General features: G+C 38.1%; 1 protein-coding gene and 1 long non-coding RNA gene across 2 annotated transcripts in view; one reads left to right on the top strand and one right to left on the bottom strand.

The window, feature by feature from the left end:
* Positions 1 to 8960: 8960 nt before the first annotated feature.
* LOC144074140 (uncharacterized) overlaps positions 8961 to 22533 on the bottom strand; it is a 21054-nt gene continuing 7481 nt past the window's right edge. The window contains exon 4 of the long non-coding RNA XR_013300245.1: positions 8961 to 9065. This is a non-coding gene — a long non-coding RNA (uncharacterized LOC144074140). The remainder of the gene's footprint in view (positions 9066 to 22533) is intronic.
* On the top strand, positions 12437 to 18717 carry adrb3a (adrenoceptor beta 3a). The gene is made up of 3 exons (XM_077600353.1): positions 12437 to 12756; positions 12833 to 14126; positions 17988 to 18717. The coding sequence occupies exons 2-3, from the start codon at positions 12856 to 12858 to the stop codon at positions 18013 to 18015; spliced, it is 1299 nt and encodes a 432-aa protein (XP_077456479.1). The 5' UTR covers positions 12437 to 12756; positions 12833 to 12855; the 3' UTR covers positions 18016 to 18717.

Genomic DNA, 22533 nt, shown 5'->3' with positions numbered 1-22533 from the left:
AGATTTACTGTATCAAATATAGAATTTTAAAAAAAGCAAAAGATGAAATTCAACTAGTGCTTTTTGGATTTAAATAGTAAATTGATTTTTTTTTAAAAATAATGATGATACAGTGATATAATTGAAGATGGATTCCTTTTCGGTACTATATGTGTAATGTGTAAATGATCCCTCTAGAAGTCACTGTTTACCCTTTGAAATTTAAATTAAAAATGTATAACCTGCATGATTTTTCCTTTATATAGTTATGTAAAGGATTTCTGGATCTCTTTAAATGTTTGGTCAAAGTGTCTAACCGTTTAATATGAATCTTTCTATTTTACATTTATAACCATAACTAAGACATTAAAAGAGTGAGATCATTTTTTCCAATTCTTTCTATTTGGGAACATATTTTATTGTCACGTCTTCTGACAGAGTTAATACGTTTACACACATGAACAGACTTTGATTTAAACATATGGTGACACTATTGCTCTAATAATTATGCAATTAAACTACAATATTGTTAGTGCTCCAGTGATAAATGACAATATACATTGGTGACACATATACTGTAGTCTGCCTGTTGAAACATTAACAAAAGGTAAACAAAAATCTGGTTCTCATTTTGTGCCATCACCTGACAAAAAAATTAGGCAATGTTTCATGTTCTGCTGTGGATGTGTGAAGCCTGAGTGAAGAAAGTGGCTTTTAATGGTTCAGTAATGAGGAAACTTCAAACCTGAGCTCACTCACTCTTTGATAATGAACATTATTTCTGAGTTTGTGTGGTGTTCCATTCTCTTAAATCAAGCACCCACAGACACGTCTCAAACCCCTCCTATGGGAAAATACATTTGTCTTTTTTCTTGTTTGCTCACACAAACATAAAATTGTCAAGATTTGACTAAGTGCTTTACTTTTAAACATGCCATGTGGTCCGATATCTTCTTGGTTTGTAAATAATTCTGTCAATGTTTGATGTTCTTCTAAATAGAACTGACCATTAAGCGTGACAACTCTTGTGTTATGTTTTTAGTTTGCCAGTTTCATTGACACAAAATGAAGACGAGTGGCCAAAATATTTCCCCATACTTAATGGCCATGATATTGTTCGCCATATTCATCACACTTTTAATACAGTCCTTATTTGGTAAAACACTATTGTCTATAAACACCTTCCCCAAGATGTTTTATAGACTCCTTATACTTCCCATGTGAGCTTTGCAATGTCATTATTAAACTGTTTAGATGCTTCTCCATAATGCAGTGAGAACCGCCGCAGGTTTTGAAAACCTGGGTCGTTTATACACTTGCCTGACCTCTTGTTTAACAATCATCTAATGGCGAAAATATGAAAATATATTTTATTTTAACAACATGTTTATGTTATGGTCTTGGGAGCATGATTTTTGAAACACCTGGGAAAGTTCTCAGAACCTCATACTTAGTCGTTTCCATGGAAACTTTTAACCGGTATCACAATCAGTTTGGTTTCCACCAATTTGATCGGAAGACGATGTCAAAACACTGAGCTAGCTTATGATTTGGTGTGTATAAAAGCCTTTAATTTCCTTCATCCTAGGCAATTGTCTTTTTGTTATTTCTCTCCTTGCTGCACACAACAGTGCATAAAATTGAGACCAGATTCTTCTTTTGGATCTGTAGTTTGGCCGTGATACGTTCAGGCTTCTTTCTCTTCATTGCTTGCCAACATAATTTATTCCGGTCTTCATTTCACTATTGATGTCTTTCTACAATATACCGCATAATCATTGTTTAATTTCAACAAAAAGCCATTCAGAATTGTGAGATGCATGTTTGATCGCTTGATATCTTGTATTCACGCCAATTACATAGAGAGAAAAAAATGCTTTTTGGTAGCACGGTGACAACGTGCCAGTATGTCATTGCTGGTAGCAACGTTATGGTGAGATCAGATCCATTAATGTGACGTAAGCTCCAATCATTTCTCCTAGACATTCTCAAGAGATTTGCTCAAACCTTGTTTTATTGTTATTAGGTTAAAAGTTCACCACTGCGACTCATGAATTACATGAACACGTTATGCACACCTTAAACATTTTTTTTTAAAACTTGGTTTCATCTTGGAGATTTGATTAACTTATCAGAAGAAATGTTTCAGTGTTAAAATGATAACATCATTCGACAAAAATGTTTGCTTTGGTTTAAGAGACAAAATGTATCTAAAGAAAATAAAGCAAGGGAGACAGTTCTACACATCCGTATACAGTTAGTTTCATAATCCTGTTATGAATTGTAGTAATAAAATATTTCCAGCCATTGCCCTAACTTGGGAAAATACTATGGATACACATTAGCGTACAGTCATAGTGGTTTCATTCCTCGTTCTTCATGTCATTCATCAATTCAACAATTCATAAACCAATTACTACATAACTAAAATATATGTATTCAATTATGCCTGCACAATATTAGATTGACATTTTTTCCAAAACAAACCTACTGACCCATTTACCATTAAATTAGAATTAATATATTAGATTATTTAATATGTACCCTTTTTTCTTGGTCATCATAATTGAGTTTTGATTTCCTAAAAAATAACTGTCTTTTTCCACTTGCTGTTTTACCATGAAACACAACAAGACATTTGAAAAATGAAATATTACAATGTATGAGTCTGTAGCTTAATACCAAGGCAAGTGAGGATGATTGCCACATAACGAAGGAATGTATCAAACGTGGTAAATGTGGTAAAAAAGCTGTGCTAACACATTTGGACCAAGTAATGTACATGATTTGGTTGAGCTAACATGTATTGTATCCTGTCTTGCACGAGTCCCAGCGGAAGGCCAATGTGAGGGCCTGAGAATAAGGCTGGAATGTCAGTGTCTCACTTTATAACCAAATGTAAACTGAACCAACCCCCCCCCAAAAAAAACACATTTAAAAATAAATCGGCAGCGAATTCTAAATAGAAAATATACTTTGGGTTTACATTGGAAGCCTAATAATAGGGATCAGGCTTTTACTGTACTGTATACCTTTTCTCTCAAGGGAAAGAATCTTTGATGATTATAATTGTACTCATCGTTCTTGTTGCTCTGAACTATATATAAACTCCCGTTTGCTTTCATTTTGTGTGTAAGTGTGATTGAGTGCAGTTGTGTGCACTTGACAGACATTACACAAATATGTAAAACAGCATCTAAAATTTAACAATTCACTCAAATGCTCTCATTATCTCATAAAATTTGCTTTAATTGCTAATAATTATTTCTCATTTAGCACTAAAGGCAAAAAAAATCCCCTGCTCTTTCCAACTTTCATTACAGTGATTGTTAGTGGTCTAACAACAGTACTGTTGCCTGTTACACAGTTGTGATGAGGTTACTCCCTCCCCAAGGGCATGCTTGTTAATAACAATAAAATTATGGTTTCCTCATAAAGTGGCATAATTTGGGCTGATAAGCTTGTAGCCTGCAGTAAAATGTGACGTCCAATTGAGCAGATGGATTTGCTAATGGGGAGGAGTCCTGATACGTGGAAAACTTGCAAATGAGGTTAAAAGGTGAAAGGCGAAACTGAGGTCTATCTGATGAGGAATGAGAAGAATCGGATCATCTGATGAATAATGTGTCTAGATTTACACATGATGCCTGGGTGAGGCTGCACAAATACTGACGGTACAAGTCATTCGGAAGACAAACAATATAGATCTGGCAGAAAATAGCCCTGTCCTCAGACCACACACTAACAACAACATCTTTTTAAAGGTTTTATAGTGCACACAGTCAGATGATCAAAGACTTGCTTATACTTTTTTTTAAAACAATCTTAATGGCTTTAGACCAGTCCAAAAATGTCTTTGCTGTAGTCGCCTTTGTCAAGTTGCATCATGGATTTTGTCAGGTAAATTAAACACTGAAGTAATTGTCTCTGAATTCACATTGGAAGGGGGAAATTAGTTTGTTGTAAACCAACTTTTCAAAAACCTTGGGGAAAGAAGGCAAGATCAATATTGGCCAATAGAATGTCTTTATCCCCAGATTTGAAAACTGGTGCAATCTGAGCTATTTTCAACATTTGTGCTACTACTCAAGAGAGTACAAATAGTAAGTCGCTAGAAATAGAAGCAGTAATTGTGTTACAGATGGCTTCTTACATTTTAGGCCAGTACAGAGCGTCTTGTGAGCACTGATTAAAAGTCATGTTTATACTCTTTACAGTTAATAGCCCAGTGTTATGACAAAAAGAAAAGGACAAGATGGAATGTTATTTGAAGTATCTTGTGCACATGAACAACCAATGACAAAATGTGCTAAATGCTTTTTAGCTGTCACATGCATCTCATGATTGACTTTACTTTTAAATCAAAGCGTTGATCACGATGATGTTATGTCATGCATTACTCAACATTAGATCCATGACAAAACTACACAGTGTCACATGGATCATATTGCTACCAGCTTGCTGTGTGTATGCTAGGAATTAGGACAATTATTGTATCAATAACATGTAACTCTATTAGACATGTGTCCCACGTGAATTGGGTGTAATCTGACCCGTGCACCACTGGCTCAAATATGCGCTATGACCTTGCCGGCACTATTAGCTCAACATTTTTTTCTCCCCCAAAATAATCCAGATCAAACATCTTTAATAAATGAGGTTTCTGCTTAAGCCAGCAGCACCTGACTACAATCAACTGATTCCAGTTGCAAGACACTGAATAAGGGAAATGTGTTGTTTTGTTTGGTGGGAATGAAATCCTGCACAGCAACCCTCTGCATAATGTGGCTTGTCAAACATTGGGCGCATAGTTGTTCATTTTCAGTGTAATACAATAAAAAAAGAATCTTGTCAATGACACATTTTATGCCCATTCACATCATTAGCAATGTGAGCAAAGTCTCGTGGCTGAAGGAAGTCAGCAGAAGAGATGCTATCTCAGAATGTGTGGTCTCTTGTGTTTTCATACCATTTCTGTCTTTCCTCCACCACTCAAACTTCAGACCTATCTATCCTCCCTGCTCGAGATTATCCTCGTCCACCCGCACATTCTGACATTTGCAAAATCTGTCCTCGGTCTCCCTATTACAACTCAACCATAAAGTGGCCCGTCAAGATTCCTGCCAACACACAGGTAAACAGGTCATCGTCAATGCAAGCACAGGAAGTGTCTCTCGGTCTCAGTCTGCAGTTGAAGCTGTCAAGGGACTTGCGTGCAGCGTAGGAATGTAGGACAAAGGAAGGCAGATGTCCCAATTGCCCCACCCCAATGGCCTCATGAGCCTTTTATCTCGACGGCCTCTCGAGATTGACTTTCGGGGCGGGAGAGACAGATCGGCACATTTTTTCATTTCGCCAGATTCTTGTTGCAATACAAAATAATTTTGTTGGAGATTATGCAATGCTTTCTGTTCTCGAGAACTTCTTTTTCATCTTTATGTTCCATCGGCACGCTAAGCCTCGTTGCCGTGGATTCAGGTTGGCGCCAGGGGCCGAAAACTACAGCAGCAAATTAGTGTGTTGTCAAACTGTATGCGCCTCATTAATGTTCGGTGCCAGTGGCATATTAAGTCTTGTCAACAACACAATTTTAGTCCCAACGCTACACGAATAGGGCCAAATAAGCAGCTCCCTCCGGGTTGTGAATCACATAGATAGCAAGGAAATAAGCACTGTGTCAAATTGTTGTCATAAAGAAATACAAGAAGCTAACATAATCGTTAAAGGCCTCTATTCACCCCTTGCTCCTCCTCCGCTAATATGTTTTTGATGTGCTTTTATCACAGGTGGAGTCGTACTAAGGTCAAATCATGTGATGTCTGGAAAAGATGTGTGTGCGCTAATGGGTGGAGTTCGCTCAGTTTGTTATGTGGGTGTGTGGTTGTTTCTTGTAGTTTATCACGTGGATCGCCATGCACTAATTGTGGTGATACATGAACTGGTTGCAAATGATGTGTCCCATCACTTGATCACAAGAACGGAATGAAAAAGAGCTTTCACTCGACTCCTGCATCGAAATAAATGGCTTAAATAAATGATTTGTTGGGTTGAAATGAGTCAGTTCACTGTGGATTGTGGAAACTCTCTCATACAAAGACCTGCCTTGACACAGACTGAGTATTGCATACGCATGATAGATAGGTAGATTTCATTTCTCCTGTCTGACCCCTGAAGCCGAGGTCGCTTCAAAAGAGGCACTGTGAGCCTTCCCAGGCCCGTACTCCAAAACACGGTTTGCATCTTATTGAATGAGGGCCTTTTTTTATCCATCCATTTTCAACAGTGCTTACCCTTGTCAAGGTTGCTGGAGCCTATCCCATCTGACTTTGGGCGAAAGGTGGATTAGATCCTAATCTGGTCGCCAGTCAGTTGTATAGCAAATGCAGACAGATAACCATTCACATTTAAAAACCACTGAGTTGGAATCGATCCAAGGATCCTTGCGGCAATGTCAGGCGCATTGACCACTATTCCATCAGTGATATCAGCTATTTTTTTTACAACATCATAATCATCAGTTATTTGTTATACAAAGCACTTTAAAAGTAATATAATCCATCTATTGGAAATATACCAATAAAATGGTTAAAACAAATTAGTTTGGTCTGTATATGTTTCAAGCGGCCAAGCGATTGATTTATTGATTGATTGGAGTTGAGTCTTACTAAGGTTTCAATTGGAATGCTTCAACACATGCACCTGTTGTGCTCTAGTCTGGTTTAGGGAGGTTGAAGAATTAAAGTTCAGTGTATTCCTGAATTGTTGCGCATTAAAACAGGAAAACAGCAAGGAAAAACAGATTTAAGTTGTTTTGTCGATAATATTACTTCATATTGTTTGTATCCAAAATATTTTGTAAATGTCAAATAACACAAAACGTGATCACACGCAAACCTTTTTTTGTGCTTCCTCTATCATTTCTGTGTATTTTCAGTTCCTGTTCAAGTCTTATTTCAAACACTAACATCCTTCAACAAGTTTTCTGGTTAGGGCATTCACATACAGTTTGACTAGCCCCATGTGACAGAACTAAGCCAATATAACCATTTACGAATCTAGTCGGCAGGCAAGCAGCAAGACCATATGTCAAAGGAACAAAGTTCAGTGTAAACAAACAGGAACTAATGCAAAAAAATGAAAATATCACAATCCCCCCAATTACGCACATTTTATAGGTCATTAAAAGTTATTTTTTAAAATTCATACATGTATAGATTTTATTAGGCCTTGCAGACCAGTGTGAAAATCAACAATAAATGTCGAAATGAGCAAAGCTATATTTTTTTTTAAATTACATTTTGTACCCATTTTGGTGAATTTGACCTCTTCAAATTTAAATTACAAAGCACTCGTTAAATTTTGGACTCTGGTTATAGAAATGTAATACAAAGTTGAAGAAAAGAAAATAATTAATTAAAAACAAAATAAAGAGTTGTTTTTAAAAGAAACAACATAGTAAGCTATTCAATCATTTGGGCATACAAAAATAAGAAAGACAGAATTTGTGGTAACATTTTGTTATTATTATTACACCTATGACTGAGACTTTGAGGGATTAAAATACTCTTGATTTGCAAAAATTTCTAAATTGTCAAGTTCAAAGTTATAGTAATTTAACACATATATGAACTCCCTCACAGACTGTTCAAACTGATTTTTTTTTTAAAAATGTGAATCTTCATTTTCATTGACAAATGTGAGGCATCACTGATCTTCATAAAATGTCAGAAAACTAAAGAAACAACCACCCGACAGTTTCCTTTCTAATCAGTAATCCAAGTAAACAACAATTGCACATCCTAATCGTTCAGCACACCTGCAACCACGGTGAGGGAACATGGCGCTCAAAGTTGATGGGTATTGCGTTGGTGTTGAATTTTGTGCAATTTCACATAATGATTTAGCACGTGAAGATATGATGTACTCGTGGCAACACAAAATGACAGAATGTGCAGTTCTAATCAGCTCACAATTCCCATTTAAGGAAGTCCTTCCTGTTGTGCGCTATTCCTGAACATGTATACTAGTAGCATTGACCGTTTTCTGCTCACATTAACTCCCTGCTATGTTACCTTCCCTTTATCCGTTGTTCTGCCAGGACTGTTGCAATTACTCCAGGGACTGCCAGGTAAACAAGACTTTTTAAGAGGATTTCACTCAATACTGGACTTGCACGGCACTGCAGTCAATCAATGAGATCACAAGTTCTAAAAATGAGTAATAACAGCAACTAACATCACTGCAACCCAACGACATGCTGCTGGCATTTGCTTTAGTTATCGATCGAGACCTTATCCTTCTCTGAGTGTGTCTGTGACATTGGCGCCATATAACCTGCGCCCTACTGCCCCCCTCTTTAGCCTTGGTTCTTCCCTTAGTCGTGGCCAGAACCACAACATGTAATCGCAGTATCACATGACCATCACAAACTGAACTGAAGACAAGCCAGGTCATGTAAGTTGCTTTTTTTTTCAGTACGAGTGCCAAGACTTTAAATGATTGTGGAAGTATTGGGTGGAAAAGTGGTTAGTTAACACGTCGGCCTGACAGTTCTGAGATCTAGGGTTTGATCCCTTCCTGTGTAGAGTTTGCATGTCCTCTGGGCATGCCTGGGTTTTCTCTGGGTACTCCAGTTTCCTCCCACATTTCAAAAACATGCAGGGTAGGCTGGTTGAGCACCCTAAATTACCCCTAGTTGTGAGTGTGAGCGTGAATGGTTGTTTGTTTACTTGTGCCCTGCGATTGGCTGGTCACCAGCACCCCCCATGAGCCTTGTGAGGATAGGCGGTTCAGAAAATGAATGTAGTATTTTTGGACGTCCAATCTATTTGAATGGAGAGGATGCATGTCAGTTCGTCATAGTTTAATAGATTTTTAGGTTAATTTCCTAGTGGTTTTACAGGAAAAACAAATTAAGTAGATACTACATAGGCAGAAAAAATTTACGAGATGAATGCTTTCAGTGTATGTTGTGCAGTAACATGCCTGATAGCACAGAGATCTTGGTCTTGGATGTTGGGGAACCTGACTTTTGTGGTCTGAACTGTAGTGCGGGGAAGATCACAGAATCGTGTTCTCAGGAATCCCTGCAAAGCAAAAGGCAAGGCAATATCAGTTTTAGTAAAAAGGAACACAAGAGGCACTTTAATCATTTTCTTCCCACTTCTTTAAGAAAAATAGCTTGCGACTTAGAAAGCCCGTGGGTTTTCAGAATGAAATACGTATATTGAACAGGCCCCAGAATAGCCTGAGATGGTTCTCCTGAGAGTGTGTGGTGGGACATTCATTGGTGATTTAAGTGTTTTCTGCTAAATGCTCAGAAAAGAACCCAGGAAAGACAGCGTAAGTTTCCATTCATGTAAATTATAGTGAAAAGTAGATGAGTTTAGAGATTTTTCAAAATGTGCGTCTATGCTCAAATTTTTCAAATTTCATATTAATTCTCTTATCACTTGACCTATTCCACTTTCCCATGTCTTGCTGAGACAAGAAAAAAATACTACTGTAAATCTCGTAATATGGTCAGGGGATAAATAAAAGGATTGTGTTATTGGAATGATTTGCAATGAGAATTAATCACTTTAAAACTTGAAACCAGGGCTTCCCTCTGCGTCCAACCTTGACCAACTTTCATTCTTTAATGGACCATTTCCTGTCTTCCGATATATCCACCACACACTCACAGGGGGAATTTGTAAACATAATATTTAATTTAGCCATAGAAGACTGTACTCTGGAAAATCATAACCAAGTGGTCAATTTAAAATAATTGTCCAATTGACCAACCACTGCCACACTCATCCTTTCGTTGTCTTACACATCTGTGCTTGTCGTCTACTAGGTCAGCACAATTTTAAAACAAGGTCGCATATTGGAAGAGAAAAAGCAACCAAAGGGCAACATTTACTCCCTTAAAATGTCGTTGTTTTCAAGGTATGGCGAGACCCTTTTCCAAACATGGGCTCCTTGGTTAAGAATAGTTGAATTGTACTGTTTTTTGCAAAGGACGCGTGTAAAATCCGGATGGGTGACTAGTCTGGTGTTTTACAAGATAATTACAGTACCCGAAACTAATTTTAAATAGCAGATGATTAAAACACACCTCTTCTGTGTTCATTGAGGAAAACATTCCCAAGGCTAGATGCATGAATGAAAGAGTTTGATGACCTTTTTTAAAAAAGATTTTTAAGAACAGATCAAATAGAGCATATCTCATAGCACTGTAAAAAAAGTCTATATAAATCATTGTCCCACTTGATAAACATTTTATTTCAGATTATAAAGCTAATTAAGGCCATTTAATTAACTGAGTTGAATTAACTTGCATGATAACGTATGTGGGTCAGACGCCATGATCTGTACTGTGAAAAGCTGTGTGAAAGGTTCGTCAACCTCAATCCCATAACTTCAAGAGTGCCCTGGCAAAAAACATGGCAGCTCAATTGCTATTTTGAGCGAGCATATCTGTTACCAAAAAAAACCCCCCAAAAAACAAAGCTTGTTGTAGAATTGATTTTCCGTTGAATTTCCAAAGCCACTTATCTCAATAACAGTTGACAAAGATGTTTTACAATATTTCTAGGAAATCATATCATTAGATCACTGATGAGCTATTTTTATAATTTGGCCATTTGCTACACGTAGTGGTTGTGGGGAACCATTGTTGGTGACACCTGAGCTACAATATTATCATTTCTCTGAATTCATGACATTTAGACATTGCATCAGTTTCATAGAATCAGTTTAAATGAATTCTAAGACCATGTGCATGAGATATTTTTCCCGGAAGAATAAGAAATTTGTAACACATTGAACAAAATGTGTATTTCTGTAAGAAAAAATGGTTGTTTATATTGTGTCAGCCATCAATGATGCATTATTTGTGCCTGATCTTACGAGTTATCAATTAAAGTTTGTCTCCCCTGCTCACCGTAAAGGGAATCCTTACTCATCTTTTTAGATTTTTGACAGTTTAGAGTATGAACAGAAGGCTACCATGGAAAAACCTGCCATACTGTTTACACTGTCCTGTGACAGATACACTTAATAGGTTAACAAGTGTAGAGCGGAGACTACATTAACACACATTAGCAACTTTGTAAACACGCCTCATCAGCAAGTTGTACTTCAGGTGTGAAAGAGGTGTACCCCTTTTAAAGAAATTAATCTTAGCAGTTGCAATTGCATATAGCATAGACATATATATTTTTTCATGCATTATGGCTCTTTCAGCATTTTGGGTTTCCCGACCCGTCTTAGGCAGACGTCTGCACCCTAGAGTGCTCAGCTGTTTATTTTTAAATTCCTGTGAATCTGCATTCTTATGCAGCTACATGCAGTTTGGGATGCCATCAGAAATGATAAAAGACATCTACACACCTACCTTCATGTTTGAGTTTCCTTATACAAAAGTTCTGAAAATGGTTTTAAAAACATTTTGAAAATTTTATTGGTTCAGCTACATAAAAAAGCATTGCATTTCTACCCCAGTAAAGAGATGTTCAATATGATGAAAATAATTATAGAGTGGATTCTCCTACATTAACAGTGGATTCCGACTATAACATTGTTAGGTCGAAAGAGTGAACATTTATTTTATGATTCGCAGAATGCACTACTAAAAGGGAAGCAGAGCAAACTGCAAAGTGCATATTCGTATGCACATGTGGTGTATACATTTAAGTAAATTATAGAGATAGATTAGATGTCAATATAGTGTAACACATAAACATCAGCATTCATTCTGTAATATAATTTACATTCTGTAATAGAATTTACATCCTGGAAGGCCAACCTTACAGAAAGGGTTCATTTCCTCTCATTTAGTTTCACCAATCCACTGTAAACCAGAACATTTGAACCTTTCTTCATCCTTAATATTTTCAAATTCTTTTTTTTAGTACTGTCATAATAATATAGATTACCAAGGGCTCTGCCTTATTTTACTAAGAGCACAGTGACCCCAAACTGAATATGTATACACAAAAAAAACTTTGTGTATTATTGCAAACAACTGGATTCAGCTGAAGCATTCAGTAGTACTAATTTGTATTTAGAGAGAAACACTGATGACAACTTGTTTTTTTTCATAACGACATATTTATTTTATTTCAAGCAAATTAAAGTCATGAAAATCCTTTTATGTGGAAATGCGATAACAGCCATGAATGACTCATAATGTTATCAAGATCAAGCTAATACTCAATAAAAACATCATAAAATTAAAAAAAACAAACACTAAGCAAAACACTTAATCCTAGTGCTTTGGTGTTTTTACTTTAAACAGCTAGGAACAATACCTTCATGATTGAGTGAAGCTACTAGTGCTTGTTTGCTTTTCCGCACACTGGACAGCGCTCACACCCTTCAACTCCTCCCCTTGGCCAACACAGTCATAGCCAGCTGAGAGAAAAAGAGTGAGGGAGAGCGAGAAAGAGGGCAGATGAAAAAAGGTGGGCTCTCACGCTGATGCATTTGTGCACTTTTTACTACAGCGCAGATGTTTAGTATTCGTTATCAAAGTGTCGCAGTAGGAGGGGATCGTGCAGCGGTCTGTGCCGATTGCTTTGAGCTCCTCATAGACAAGACTGACATTTTTCTTTAAATCAATGTTTGGCCTCCTACCAACTCGGTGAACTTTTATTGTTTCAGCACGGAAGGAAATGTACATTTTAAGGAGAACATGTTGACTCCATTAAGACGTCTTGATTTGTGGAAGCATGGGAAGCCCGGGCTGAAGTTTGAGCGTGGCTAAACAATTCTCCTGAGGCGAGAAATGTAAGAACATTTGCCTTTTTTGCTACAGCTTATGTCATTTTCATGACTTTGGGAATAAAATGTTCCAAACTTTTAGTGACTGAGGTGAGGCCTTGAACAATGGACGGCAACTTGAGCACTTTAGCGTCTGTTTTGAGGAACCAAACGCTCCCCTACCACCCCGCAACCGGATCCTGGATCCTCCTCATACTGGTGGCTATCATCGTCATCATCGTGGTGGGGAACCTGCTGGTCATCATCGCCATAGCTTCGACTTCCCAGCTCCAGACCACCACCAACATCTTCATCATGTCTCTGGCGTGCGCCGACCTCATCATGGGGGTCTTGGTAGTGCCCCTGGGGGCCACCATCGTGCTGACGGGCAACTGGCCACTGGACGAAACATCTTGCGATTTCTGGACTTCGGTGGATGTCTTGTGCGTGACGGCGAGCATAGAGACGCTCTGCGTGATAGCGGTGGACCGTTACATAGCGATTACCAGGCCGCTCCGACACCAAGTTTTACTCTGTAAGTGGCGTGCCAGAGCCATCGTTTGTTTGGTGTGGATCGTTTCAGCTTTAATCTCGTTTGTGCCCATCATGAAAGGCTATTGGCGCGCCGACAATGAATACGAAGCCAGGATGTGCTACGATGACCCCGCTTGCTGTGACTTTGTCACCAACTGGGCTTATGCCATCGTATCGTCCATTGTTTCGTTTTACATTCCTCTCTTTATCATGATCTTTGTCTACGCAAAGGTCTTCCTAATAGCGAGAAGGCAGGTGAAGCTCATCGATAAAAGCAGAATGCGTTTCAAGCACGAGTGTCTGACACTGGGAACGCAAGATGGTTGCGATGTGAACGATGGGGCCCTCCAGTCGGTATGCACTAACCAGGTCAATAGTGGAACCGGGCGGAAGGGCGTCAAGCGGAGGCCGTCACGTTTATTACTTGTTAAAGAACACAAGGCGCTAAAAACTTTAGGTATCATCATGGGAACGTTTACAGTGTGCTGGCTGCCGTTCTTTGTGGCCAACATCATCAATGCTTTTGACCGAAGAGTCCCGTCGGAGAGGATCTTCCGACTCTTAAACTGGTTGGGTTATGTCAACTCTGGCCTTAATCCCATCATCTATTGCCGGAGCCCGGAGTTTCGCAACGCCTTCAAGAACCTTCTCGGCTGTCCGTGGCTGTCCACCCCGCGTCTCAACACCGTCTATAAAGAAGTGCGGACTCGCTGCTCCTGTTTTCACTGGCCGGCTGATTCAGGCCTTGCTGGCGCTTTCCAAAAAACTCCAGTCAGAAACGAGAGTGGCGAGGCTTTGCCAGTTCAACTTCAGTCCAACGCCAGCATGCAATTCAATGACTTATCGCTGCCAGAAGCCAGATTGTAAGTTCATTCTTTTTAAGATTGATCTTCACAACAGTTGTACTGACTCTTTACACATGAGGCATCTGTCTAAGTTGATTTCTAGTTTGATGGTACATTTTTTTGGGGGAGAACATCTGTAGCATCTACATGCAGTTACACAAAATTAAGATAAGAATGTCAAAAGGCATCCCCTTATTTCAAGTGCTAATGAATATTGTGTTCGTTGGATAAATATACGCCCCTATAAAAGATTAGATTTCCATGATGCATCATAAAAAAAGTTTGTTTCCAATCTTTTTTGTTTATTAGTCATGAGAAGTTTGACATCATAAACAAACATTGTTTATGCATAGCACTTGGTAGTGAACTCAAGGGAGTTGAGTCTAGCTTTAGGAAACGGCCATGTGACCGTATCAGAAAGGAAGTACAAACTCCGTGATGAATAAAACTAATCAGAGAAATTGACCAGAATCAGACATACTGTTGCATGCATATCACTAAAACTAGTGTATCATGGACAAAATAGGGTCTGTATTTGAAAAACATGTACTGCTTATTTTTTAATCAGCAAAATGATAAAATGGAAATGCATAAATCATATTCTTTATAAATGATATCATACAATGGTACTTTTAATTTCCCCAAAAGTCTTTTACACAATTACAGGAAAAACACAGGAGCAATACATAAAGTAAAAGGATTGATGCAGAACTAACCCAAAAGGAAAGTTGAAGATGAAAAGCAATAAACAGATATTTATATTATACTAATATGAAGTTTTGCATCAGGAAAAAAGTAAATTAATTGTATTAATAGTAAATTGCGGAGGTCCGACATCCATCGAAATGCTCAGAAGATTTAGTAGTTCAGTTAATTCTGTTTATGCAATGCATTGAATCCATTTAAAGTATTGTACTTTCATTAGACATATATAAATAACGACATGAAGCTCCTATTAACGTGTTCTGTCTGAAACGTACGATTAGTTATCGTCTTCAGGTTCACGTTTCTATAAATGGATCACATTTAATCCTGTGGATCATTCCATATTAGGCTTTCTTTAGTCCTATCAACAGAGCAGTTAAGAAAAATAAATCATTGAAGTCATTTGCTGTTTCAATAATAAACTCAAATTTCATACTGTACTTCGATGCCAATCCGTTGACGTATAATTCTCTTGAAGTGATGCAGAACTATGATATTGTTTACGGAGTGGGTTTTGTAGTTTATTGTCGGGCCTATGAAGAGCTCACACAGTGACATTTGTGGCACATTTGATCAAATATTAGCGTGGCTTTTTGCCAGGCGTGGGGGGCCCTCCGTGGACCAAACCCAACACTCAGCACAGCAGATAAATCTTTATCTCTTATGCACAGCCCACTCTTTCTAATTAACCGTATTGGCTGTTCCACACACTTTCACATAATTTGGAACCGCATTACATTTGACTCAGGCGGCCCGGCGGTAAGAGTGGTTAGAGCGTCAGCCTCAGAGTTCTGGGGTCGAGGGTTCGCTAAATGTGTTGAGTTTGCATGTTCTCTCTGGGCTTGTGTGGGTTTTCTCCAGGTACTCCGGTGTCTTTCCACATCCCAAAAACGTGCATGCTAGGTTAGCTGGTTGAAGACTCTAAATTGCCCCTATGTATAAGTGTGAGCGTGAATGGTTGTCTGTTTCGTGGTGTCCTGCGATATATGACTCAGTAATTTACCTACTCTTTTCAGAGAAATGCAGATAAGAAGGCAGAGAGATGATTGTCAATATTTCCCAGATTCCTAAATAATAATAATAGTTTAATGAAAAAAAATATTGCCTGAAATTTAAAATTGTCATTTACAATTACAGAATGGGGAAAATGAATTGAAAATTTCAGAATTGAACACTGATTTGCTCCAAAATAAAGACGAATAATAAAGTTTATTTTAACTATAATTTCATTGAGCAACTGTAACTTAGCGCTTTACTAAGTCAAACATTGTCTGTTCCAAAAATATCTAAGAGCAAATTATTGTAAATTATGCGACGTTAAATTATATTAATACTTGGCAAGCCATAGAAACATTGTTATGTGCTCCACAAATTAGAAAGATTTGAAAGGAAAAAAGGCTAAAATGAAATAAGAACAAGGCTTCAAAAATCATGTAAAATCAAGCTTTTCTTCCTGTTATTGAACATTATTTGTAGTCTTTTGCAATTTAAATATCTGTGTAACATAATATTTGTACCCAAATCACATTTTTTTTGATGCACGTGGTGGTCATACTTCACGAAAAACATCAACAAAACATGTTTCCAGAATCTGACCCTCAAGAAAAATGTTTGACTGGTGTCAAAATGAAGTGAAGAGAAAACCGTGGATAATCAAGCACGTTTCCCATGACCCAATGCATATAGGACAGCGTTTCAAGCACAGAGGGGGCACTGTTCTTGCACTACATATGAACAGACGATGCAGCATAGATACACGTTGCTGCTTTTTAGGCAGACTACCACTGCACTCGCTGATGATTAAATATGGCTGCGGATGGAGTTCTCATTGACCCAAACAGTTTTATGCAAGTCCTTTGCAAAGAGTTATTTTCATCCACATTTCTCCAATCAGTGTGGATGAGTGTGAGTCTTCCTGTACAGACATGCACAGTGGAAGTGATAGCATCAGCATCCATGTTTTGTTAGGAAAAAAGTAATGAACGTAGACAAAAGAATGTAGTACTTTTTTTTGTAGTTGCAATGATCTAGAATAAAAGTACCGGTGCAATAAAAATGGTAGCATGCGGATACTAACATTGTTTCTCGCCGAGGAAGATAAAATGCTTTAAATGTTTAAACGGTCGGTTTACAATATTATCTGATTGTAACTGACATTCCATACAAGGCATGGCCAGCTCAGGCAAACAAGTTGCACAGTTACAATGAACGCAGACTATTTTTACACCCACAACAAAAGAGGTAGACTACTGACCAGGAAATCATACATTAGATAACTCAACAAGAAAATGAAATAAGCCCCATCATAGGTCGTGTCATACTTGTTTGGCATCTTTATAATAGGCTGAATTTTAAAAATGACCTATTAGTGTTTATTTTATTTTATTTTATGTGGAACCCCTTGTGATACATGCTTTTTGCGGCTTACAATCAATGCCACAGGAGGGTGTTTTTTTCCTGCAAAGTGGCTATGTAAAGGCTTACAAACAAAGAACGATGGCTCATCTGTGCCATTACTGTATTTTTATTCAGAGTAAAGGCAGCATACACGCGCACTTGTCATTTCAGGGGGAAAAAACTAATTTACTTTCAAGCCCTTCAATTTGTGAGGGTAATTTTAAAAGATTATTTAAAAGTATTTAAATGTTTTGAATCATTGTGCGTGCTAAGACGATAACCTGAAGTACAAATGAAACAATTATAGTTAATTTCATTCATTCATTCATTTTCTGAACCGCTTATTAACTGCCAAAGGGTCGTGGGGGTGCTGGAGCCTATCCCAGTCATAGAGGCTTTTTAGTGTGTGGGTGTGTATCTTTAGGCTGAAGCCCTTGTGGGATTTGAATGTCATCTCTGAGGATGTGGGGGGGTGGGGGGGTTCCGGGCATAAGCTTGTTTGTGTATGTGTGCCAGCGTTCAGTTCCGGGTGTACTTCTTCGCTCACCCAAAGTCAACTCCTTTCTTTTTACTCCTTCACTAAAAATATTAACAAATATTCCCAAAGGGTCCACAAAAACACACTCAGCCCACTGAAATTGGTTTCCTGGTGACTGTCCAACATAGACTTAATCAAATGTTTGTTGAAGCATTTGTCAGGAATAGCGAATAAAGAAAACTAGCGTGACAGCTTTTGAGGCATGTTGATTGTAATCCATTTTTGGTTTTTTTTTACAGCTTCACACTGCAGGAAAATGAAGGATGAGGACTGCAAAGTGTCCCACTACTGAAGTCATTACTGTGAATTCCAGCTAAATTGGACAGCGAGGTCCAGCACTGAAATGGCAGCAACGATTTAAAGAGAATGGTGATGAAGTTTTATCTGATACAGCATCTGCCTGGACTTAGTGTCACACGGGTGCGCTGTCATCAATGTGAAATCACCGACTAAATTCACATATTTACAATAAGAATTGACATGCAAACGAATGAACACCTGTTTGTGGTTTCAAACTGTAAAAATATTTGCACAGTGTTATATGATAAGTTATCTATTTATGATAAACATTATCTCCAGCCAACTTGCCCTCAGTTACGGAATTCCAAGTGCACAAATATTAAAGGGCTCTCCTGTGAATCCAAACTTGGTGTCTGCTTTAAAGCTACATCTTTGGAGTGAGATTGTGAGACTGTCTGCCAGCCAGGCCATAAAGTTAATTATTTCTGTCAATTAGCAATTTGACAAACTGCAAGTAAAATATCACCAGCAACCCTTTTACTCAATCCCAATTTAGAAGCAACACCAACAACAGTCTTTCAGCCTATTTTAAGACAGTCTGCTTGCTCACTTGTATGCCAGTCTAGTTGAGTTCTACAAAATTCATCAAACTCATTAATTGCATCCGGCATTCCCCTGACTTTTGGGTGTGTGTTTTGTTTGATGTTGAAATAAAATAGATTACACAAATGAAGTGTTGCATGTTTGCCCCTGTAGACCTATGACATCTCTTACAGACCATCAACTGTCCATCACAAAAAAAGTCATACCGAAAAGGAATGTTGGCAATTTTAGATTAATGCAATAGTGCAAGCACTAAATCACCTTTGACAGACCAAGAATATAATTTTGCCATAATTTACAGCAATGTAATGTCAACGGAAAACTAATTTAGGGTGCCCTAGCAGGACGCTGTACATCCAGCACTTGTTGCCGCGGTGATCGTTTCTGTTGCTTGGCAACTGTGTCAAAAAAAGAGGACCAGCTGGTAGCGCATTCATTTTGGCTAGTGGTATCCACTATGATGGGAGGGTAAAATGACTCAACAGGTTGCCCTTTGATTTCAGGCATCACTCAAAACAACAGGCCACTTGGCGGACACTTTGAAGAAGGACAAAATGACTGACCAAAAGTTGTGAGGTCATTTAACAGAACTATTAAAGGGGTCTTTACTCTATTTGATCACCTGCGCAAATAGTGAGTCCATGTGTTTGAGGGATGTGTTTACTTACGTAGCTCGACTGCATTATCTTAAACAGCACTTTGAAAATTGACCATTGGTTTCCAGTTTCCACAGTAGTCCTTTCATGATAAATACATTTTTGTTTGAGATATTTTTGGGATATGGTCATTCTTTTCATTCATTTTTCAATAATATAAATCAGCACTTGAAACACTCAACTGGAATTTTTCACCATGTTTTAATCCATTTCAACCTACCAGCTACAATAATGGCAAAAATATATATAGTAAGTAGTTCTTATTATTGATGACTTGAAGGGGCTACAGATATATCATAGTTTGCATGTTTAGAAGTATGGGGGAAAATTGGGTTAAAATATTGTGAAGGTATTCATTAGGAAGAATTAAGATGTCATATGTACTGCTCCTTATAGATTAGATTTTCTACAACTCGAATTGTTTTAGCTAGATCCTGTACTGCATCTGCAAAGGCGATGCAACACAGCACTGCCATCACCTGGACAATACAGGCACATGATTTTTAAAAAGCAGATTTATCATACAGTGAGGACTGAGGCTTGAGTGATTCAGGTGTTTCTTGCATGTAAGGTGTTGCATGGCATGTGTGCGTGATAGTGGGGAAAAAGTAGAGCATGAGAGGAGTGAATGATGGCTCTCAAGAAAAGAATGTATTCCAAGCAACAAAAGGAGTCAAAATACTAATTAAATTTTAAAAAGCCAACCACCACCCCCTGAAATGAACGAAATAAAAGAAAGTTCTCACGACTACAGAGAACCATAACATGATGACAACCCACACAGACAGATGGAGACCAGGGAACTAAAGAGAAAATAAATTGATGATGCAACAAGGCACACATTGACAAAATATGAAAGGAGCTTTTAAAATGACCCACAGAATAGGGTTAATGAATCTTGGTGAAAACAAACACTTAATGAGCAGAGCGCGCATGAAAAATAGAGGAAAACATTACATACACAAATAATAATAAAAGAAAATCCAAAATCTCAAAAAATATTTCAAATAAAAGAATAAAAAGAATAACAAACTGAGATCATGAGAACAATGTGTTCTCATGGTTTACGGGTGCTTGTTAATTCAAACAATGTTATATTGAAACACTTAAAAACTCATTTTTTCCCTTTCTTTTAATCCTGGCAACAGTTCTCAAAAAAATATTAAAAAGCTAAAAACCTCTTTCGAAACTATCAATTTTATTTCCCGAAAATACAAACGTAGCACTATTAAATTTCCTATTCTGACAACTTCACACGATAAAGTCAACGAGTCTGAACTACTGTACGCCTTCTGTTGGAATTCTTACGCTCTGAAAGCATCATCGATTTCAACTGTGCAGAGGCAAACCCTTACAAAGTTATTTTTGAAACAGTTTTGGATTTGTGTGGGTCTTGATAATTCATTTGTGAGTACTCTTTGCACGATTCTAATCTTAATTAGCGTTTAAAAACTATAGTGGGGCTTTGAATGAGAAGAATATAGCTCTTTAACTGCAAAATATGTTCTATTTTTCTAAAAGATGAAAGAGTTTCAAGCAGTTTTGTCACAAGTCCTTTTGCTGGCAGCAGAGTTCGGAGAAATCATTTTTATTACTAGTATGGTAAGCAACAGGGGTTTTCGTTTGTCTGGAGCAAAATGATATCATTTTAACAGCTTGTGGGCATATTTGCAGTGAATCAGAGCAATTTCCCAATCAATGAGTTGGGATTATGGGATCACGCAAACATTACACCCAAATTAACCGGTACTCGGACGTTTGGTCGCCCGGACGTTTGGTCGCCCGGACGTTTGGTCGCCCGGACGTTTGGTCGCCCGGACATTTGGTCGCCCGGACGTTTGGTCGCCCGGACGTTTGGTCGCCCGGACGTTTGGTCGCCCGGACGTTTGGTCGCCCGGACGTTTGGTCGCCCGGACGTTTGGTCGCCCGGACATTTGGTCGCCGGACGTTTGACAACATGACAGAGAGTTTACTATTGAAACCAGCTCTCAAAATTACATTGATGAGAGATAGAGTTTAATATCTAAATATCTACTGTTGAAACCAGCTCTCAAAATTATATTCATGATAGAGAGAGTTTAATATCTAAATATCTACTGTTGAAACCAGCTCTCAAAATTATATTCATGAGAGAGAGAGTTTAATATCTAAATATCTACTGTTGAAACCAGCTCTCAAACGTCCGGCGACCAAACGTCCGGTCACAAATTAACCTAAGTCGCGATCATTACTGGTCCCTATCCTTGCACTCTTTGGACAAACGAGTGGGCTGTTGCCTTTCTGCCAGTACACCCCCTTTGTTTTGGAGATACACTCCCTTGTAGGAGGCAGGGCCAAATTACTAAATGTTCGTCAATTCATGGACGGGATCACCCAGCATGCCTCACAAATCAAACAGATGTATAACTGCACACTGCACAATTTTATTTTTTCTGCTATGGGACAAATCCAAGAATAAATTGGGGGAAAAAACTCTCAATAAGTATAAAAGAAATTGGTACAAGTCACTCCCTTCTCTCCAATTTGAGGAAAGAGAAGTTCCTCAATCATCCACTGGCTTTTATTTCCTACATTTCCATAAACCTAGGTTTGTTTTTAACAGACAATAGGATGTAAAAGTAACAAACTTGCTACGAATTTACTATGAAAGCACAATAGGATTCAGAGAAAGATGTCGAGATGCTCACAAGGATGATCACAAGTGCGCCAAGACATTACCGCAACTAGAATCCTTGAGCATGTGAATGCTCGGAGAGTGGCAAATATGTTATTTCTGTGAAAATGCCAAAATTTCTTACTCAGACATTATGATTAATTACATTATCTTCTAGTCATACTCATGATGGAATATGCTACGATTTTGTTTAAACCTAAGAGCAGAGCATGGACTTTCTACCAAACTAAAGTCTGTTAACAGCAGTAACGTGGACCACCTCATGCCTGCAAGTGACCACTTTTCTTTTCTTTTTTTTCTGTTCCCAGCAAGACGCTACTGATTGGGCCGTTTCAATGATGCTATTTTAGAGCATTCCATGTTGTCGATACTGTGGTGCTACAGAAGGAGGGCAAATTTTGATTCATGATCATGTGTACCGGTAGAAAAGGACCTTGGGCACAAGAACAAATCCTTATTTCCCAATCAGATGTGGTTGCAAACAACGAAGCAAAATAAAAAAATAATTTGGACAATTTGATATAGCACAATCTAATGTGGAATGCATGATGATTTAGATCAGGGGTGTCAAACTCATTTTTTGTCGCGGGCCGCGTGGTAGTTTCAATTACA

The sequence above is a fragment of the Stigmatopora argus genome, chromosome 5, assembly GCF_051989625.1.
Source record: "Stigmatopora argus isolate UIUO_Sarg chromosome 5, RoL_Sarg_1.0, whole genome shotgun sequence".
Lineage (NCBI taxonomy): Eukaryota > Metazoa > Chordata > Actinopteri > Syngnathiformes > Syngnathidae > Stigmatopora > Stigmatopora argus.
The sequence above is the reverse complement of the archived record's forward strand: the minus strand, read 5'-3'. Positions and strand labels throughout refer to the sequence as shown.